A 6,382-nucleotide genomic window follows, 5' to 3' on the forward strand; every position below is an offset into this window, starting at 1 on the left:
GTAGTGTGTGTAAGTTTCAAATTCAACTTCAGTATCGCTCATCTAACCAAATAAAAAATTATTAAGGACATTATGAGTATTTTATCTATAGAGATTCTAGTTGAGTGAGGTTCAACTTGAGCCTTTTAGCATTGCTTTTTTTTCATTTCTTACAACTTGAGCCAGGCTAAAGTTTATTTTTATTTTTATTTTTTATTTGAGGGGCACATGATTTAATGTGTAGGGGGCGGGAAATCAGTAAGGTAAAATCTTAAATTGGGTTCTGTATTACAATCAAAGCCAACTAAACCATTAACAATCAAATTACCCTTTATCCTTTCCATTTCATTACTTACAATCTCAAACCCGCACAAATCGTCTTTCTCTACATTATATATGCCCCCACCATCATTTTTCAATTAAAATATTATCGTGCCATGGAACGAGTCAGGCCATCTATTATTATTTTTTTATTTTATAATATCTACCGTCATATGTCATCTATATAAAGTATTTATAGCATGTACAATTTGTACAAAGCTGGTCTTTTAGGCCCAATAGGCCTTCTACTCGGCCTGTATCATTTTCTTCATGGACGCTGGCCTTGGGTCTGCCATTTAAGCATATAAATGGGGCTAGTTTTTTGGGCCCGCATCAACTTCACCTTAACTTTAACTTTACAATTTTTTAATCTAATTGAGTTGGCTGGTATAAGGAATTTAAAGACTAGGAAAATATTAAAGTTTTCCCAATACTTGTTTGGCTATACATGGAGGCGAAGATGCATATCCCGTCTTTTAGGAGCTTATCACTTTCTCCCAGGTCGATACTAATTGGACGTTTATCCTCTTTTTAATTGCACCAAAATAATCAAATTTGAAAATAACAAGGATCAAATTGTTTGTAATTGCAAGAGGACTTACATTCTCAAAAAGAAAAAGAAAAAAAGTGAAGGACTTCAGCATAAAGTTAAAAGATTCCACCACTCTAATTAATCTATCTTCCATAATTTTATGTAAATCTCAAAGTTTATTATGTGCTCTAGTTATCCTCTACTATGTCAAGCTATGAGCCTAAAATTGATCTTAAATCGCCATAACCCTTAATATTTATATAAAATAGAAATTATCAATTTATTTCAACAATTCGTTAACCAAATCAATCATTCAAGACGTTAATAGCTATTTTTGTTGTTTGTGTTTAAATCACCAGTTGTATTCGAAATTCACTTGCCCAACTAATCTGGATTCATGTTAGATAGACCCACTGAGTATCTAAAATAATTTACATCCAAAGTTTGAAATTGAAATATCTAAACGAAGAAAAATGGATCTTTGTCATCTCATCTCATTCTCGTGAGGTTGTTAGGAATAATTATTATTAAAGAATAAATACGTACACTTTAAAAGATTAAAAGTACTTATATGATATCGGTCAGATATTTTTAAATACATCTCAAGTATTTTAAAACTGGTGAAGTACACGGGTCATTAACTAATTCATTTTATAAAAGGAACCTTATTGGTAGAGAAGCAAAATGGTAAATCTGATGACTTTATATCTAGCACTCAAAACACTCAGAAAATTTTCTGCTACATCAACAATTAACGATGCAACAAGTCTGATAGTACTAATAATCGAAACCCTTCTTCAACCCAAACAAAAAATGGAAAAGAAAGCCATAAATTAATATGCAAGTACATACAAAATTCCTAATTAATAAGTGATATAAATTCACGAGGTAGTGAATATCTGATCATGAGAAGGCATAGAAAAATCATCAGACTTGAATCTCTGTCGACAAGTAGGGCATGAAGAATGAGAAAGCAACCATTTATCGATACAGACAACATGAAACCTGTGATTGCATTTAGGCAAAAGCCTAATCTTGTCACCATCGGAGAAATCTGCTAAGCAAATCGCACAACTTAAAGCCGAAAGGGATGACGGTGATGGAGAACCTGAACGAGTGTTATAAGTAGAAGTTGGTAAAGTTGCCATTTCTTTCTTATTTATGCCTGAGTTTTGTCTCCGAGATGCTATCCATTCTGCTGGCTGCGCTATTGCGCGATGTGTGCATTGAAATACACATTGCAACATGGAGTTAAGGCCTAGAGCACAAACTAAGGCACATGACATGGCAGCAACTATGACCATGACGTTGAAACCTGTATGAGGAGGAGTTGGTGGTGGTGGTGGTGGTGGTGGTGGTGTTGGTCCGTGGGTGGTTATCATGGCTGGACTAATGGTGGGAGATGGTGAGCTTTGAGCCATAGAGAGTTGGTGGTTGTGGGGATATGAGAAGTAGTGGAAATAGAAAGTTTAAGTGTTAGTGAATATGAAGAAGAGAATCAATGAGCTTCTACTATTTGTGGAATTGGAGTTGTCTCCATGACAATGAGGTTATGAGTTTGAACCTAGTTAGTGGCAAATTGCAAACAACAATAATAAAAAAGAACACAGTTGATATCAAAACCTCAGATCCTGTAAAGGTGAGAGTGCAAGTTCGAATTTCGAGAAGCACCACCCTGATGGGAGGGCCAAAAAACTTTTACATTCTACTGTCTGAGGAGGATTATACATCCCGATTATACCAAAAAAAGAAGACACAGTTGATGATGGTATACAATAAAGAGATAAGTAATATTGAGATGCTAAACGAATGGTGGTGGCAAACGTGTTGATATGATAGGAAAAATGGTGGCATAAGGATATGCTTACTTGATAGTCCACTTTCTTTTCTTATCCCTTCTTTCATGCGCTTGAAAGCAAGAAAAGAAAAGAGAGGTGGTACATATACATTTATCTTAAAATGTCTTTTTTTTGCCACTTTCTATTGGTAGTTAATTTTCATCAAGTTGCAGGGGACAACAAGATTTTGGGAGGGAAAAGAGGTAGACTTTGGCTAGACCAATCCTATTGAAGATTTCAAGAGCATAAGGGCAAGCCACTAAAATTTTTGTACCCTGCTTTCTTCTTCTTACTTATTTTGCTTTTTGTTTTATAGAGGCAATTGAAAGGAAGTTTTAAAGAGTGTTTACCATGCACGTACGCTTTGTAAGAGAAGTAATAAGGACAAAAAAAAAAAAAAAAAAAAAAAAAAAAAAACCTTGAAACGTTTTCTCTTCCTTTCAAAAAACAATTTATATATGGGATATTATACTAAACTAGTCAAATGTTCGCTGTGTTGCACGGAATGTACAATTTTATTTTATTGAAGAATTTTAAATAGCATTACTTTTTAACAACCATATATTATTATGAGTGAAAGAATTGAGAATATATATAGTTGAATTGAACAAATAATGAATGCAATTATTTTTTTCATTAATACCATAAGCTTATTATTTAGTTTATTAATTATTGAAAAGAAATCGAAAAAAATCAGTTGTTATACAGTAATAATTGTTGAAAAAAAAAGAAGAGTTTTATAATTTAGTTTACTTCAAATTAGATAATCAAATAAAAAATAATGAAAACATTAAAAAAAAGTCATATAAGCAATTACATTTCTTAATATTATGCCACATCCACATCATCAAATATGATTTAGCTTTTATATATTTATATATAGTGAAGAATATTGTATCAATTGATCCAAGGACCTCGGGAAGTTGGAATCTCGACTCAAGCTAGAACTATGATCTAAATTTGCTTATTCAAATCCAGTATTTAACCTTAAACGGCCTAAATTTGAATGACTCGGACTTGTTAAGTGTAAACCTTCTGAGTCATTGACTTGATCTGAACATTTAACTGGGTTCGAAATGTAACGCGTTTGACTCAATATGAAATAAAAAAAATTATAAAACTTTGACAAATTATGATTTATAAGAAATTATGCGTTTTTTTAGTGACTTTTTATATTATTATAAAGCCAATCTATTCTCTATAGCATGTATAAAAAGAATAGCAATATAAGCTTAAGTTCGTTACATATTCTCCATTTAAGACGTAACAAATAATTATTTTATGATAAGAATTAATTGAGTTTCAACTTAAAATCTTGTAGAAGAGATATTATCAACTTTTTTTTAAGTAGCTTTTAGCGATTTGACCCAAGTATCTTACCTATTCAACTGTTAGGCTATGTTCGGTAATAATTTTTTAAGTAGTTTTTAGCGAACACTAAACGTTATTTTTCATATTATTCGGTAACATAGCATTTGAACTAACTTTTAAGGGTTAAAATAGCGTTTTATAAAAGGTTCACCTTTATAATATTTTGTTTAGCTTTTAGCATTTTATGAAAGCTACTCAAATAACTACTAGTTACTTGAACAGCTAAATACTACAAAAATAGTTAACAGCTATCAAAATATTTAATTTTGCCGAACAAACCCTTAGTTCTAAAATGGAATAGGCACCTAGACTTAGTTTTTATCAAATAGCGAATGTAGGTTTAGAATTGTGTGGACCTATAGGTCTTGCGCCATTAATCCAAGGAAAGAAAATGCAGTATAAAAAGGTGAGAAAAAAAAGAAGAGAGGGAGAAATTTTGTAAGATTCAGAAGAGTTTTTTTATATTCATTGTATTATGCTTTATAATAATTAATCCTTCCTATTTCTACCAAAATTTTACTTGCTAAGCAAGTAAAAACCATTTTTAGAATATTTTGGGGAGCAAGTTAAAAAATATCCATAAACGTAAATTCCTAAATTATTTTAGTTTTCTAAAGAGATATCTAGTCAAATTTCTTAAAAGATTGCCTTTCATTTTGATGGGTTAGAACGTAGGCACAGAGACTTTCCAGTGGCATTGGGCGCATCCTGACTATTAGCTTGTTGCGACTTTAATGGGTCTGCGTGAGCAATGCCCCTATATGAGTTACTTTGAGATCAGGCCCATAAAGCTCTTGCGCATCGCAGCCGGCCTAGCTCATAATGCAGCGCCCGAGTATATGAAAGGTCATGCCTCTTTTATTTTATTTATTTTTTATTTTTTGGAAAATAAAGGTCATGCCTTTTTGATATCTCTTCTTCTATTATGAACAGGTGGCTTCGTTTTTATTCTTACTAGGCTTGTACTCAGGGCCCTGCGCGGAGTTTTTTTATATTAGTTTTTTTCATTAATGTAGTAAAGCAATATAAATTTACGTAAAATTCTATTATTCTGTTATTCTTTTACCATATTTTTTTTATTAAACTTCTTTTGCTTTCGATTATTTTCTATATGACCATGAAATAATTCAATTTTAATTTGCAAAAGTGTTTGAAAATTAATTTTAAATAGGAAAATTAAAATAAATGCATTGTATTTATTATTTAGTATGAGGAATCGATTTAAATTAAGAGAAAGATTAAAAATCTTGGTAACCTGATTCAAACTTTTGAATTCGAAAATGAACAATTTCAACTTTTCAATTTGAACCAAGCTACTATGATTTGAACAAATCAAGATAAATGCAATTAGATGAAGAGAGAGAAATCCAAAGAGAGATGATTTTCTCTCTTTTTATCGTTGTTTCTGTTGGGATTCTAACTGATCCCGAGTGGGGCTCGCGAAAAAAAATATCAGTGATAAAAGTAAAATAAAATTACTATTACCACATATACCTCCAATAATTTCGTATTGGATATTAACAATCGAATCCACCAGAAATAATAACAACGATAAAAATTAAATAATTACTGTAAATGCCAGATGAAAAATAAGAACACCGAGATTTACGTGGTTCACCCTTCCACGGGACAAAAACTCCGAATAATTCTTCCACTAAAAATAGTAGGTACAAAAGAGATTACAAAAATAGTGGCACTCTCAGTGTTTTCCAAAAAACACCCCAAAAATAATTTCCTCACTATTTTCTCTCTTTTCCAATTTTAGGAACCCTTTCCTAAAATTTTCTACACCTAATTGTGTATATTGCTTCTATGTTTTTGTTTTTGTACATTTTCATTGAGGAAACCTTCTCCTATTTATAGGAGAAGGGGATGCATTTTAATCAACGCATCCACCAACTTTTGTTAAAAAAAAGGGAATGCGTACTCATTTTTAATTTTGCTGCCTCTTTTGAGCAACAAAAACGTGCTCCTTTTTTTGTTTTTTTTTCAAAGGTTGGCAGCCAACAATTCAAAGGTTGGCATGCCATTTGACAAAACGAAGAGTCGTGCATTACTAATGCACGGCTTTCTCAAATCCTCTCTCGTAACCTCTCCTATAAATAGAGGTAGCGAATCCCTCTTCATTTTTATAATTTTTTTTCTTTCAAATTTGTGTGGGTCCCACATGTTGGAGGGACCTCACAACAATTCTCCCCCTCCCGACTACATGGTGGGACTCTCCATTCCTGCCGCTTTGACACACAGTTCGAACTTCTCCTTCGGAACGACCTTTGTCAATATATCCGCAGCATTTCTGTCTGTGTGGATCTTTTGCAACTAAAATTGCTTTTCTTCAATG

At 32.3% G+C, this 6,382-nt stretch overlaps 1 protein-coding gene across 1 annotated transcript; it reads right to left on the minus strand.

The window, feature by feature from the left end:
* Window positions 1–1,380: 1,380 nt before the first annotated feature.
* LOC149493161 (uncharacterized) lies at window positions 1,381–2,678 on the minus strand. The gene has a single exon (XM_089715572.1). The coding sequence runs from the start codon at window positions 2,251–2,253 to the stop codon at window positions 1,714–1,716; it is 540 nt and encodes a 179-aa protein (XP_089571698.1). The 5' UTR covers window positions 2,254–2,678; the 3' UTR covers window positions 1,381–1,713.
* Window positions 2,679–6,382: the final 3,704 nt, after the last annotated feature.

The sequence above is a fragment of the Jatropha curcas genome, chromosome 10, assembly GCF_041381405.1.
Source record: "Jatropha curcas cultivar XTBG-Jc1 chromosome 10, XTBG_Jcur_1.0, whole genome shotgun sequence".
In the NCBI taxonomy this organism is placed as follows: domain Eukaryota; kingdom Viridiplantae; phylum Streptophyta; class Magnoliopsida; order Malpighiales; family Euphorbiaceae; genus Jatropha; species Jatropha curcas.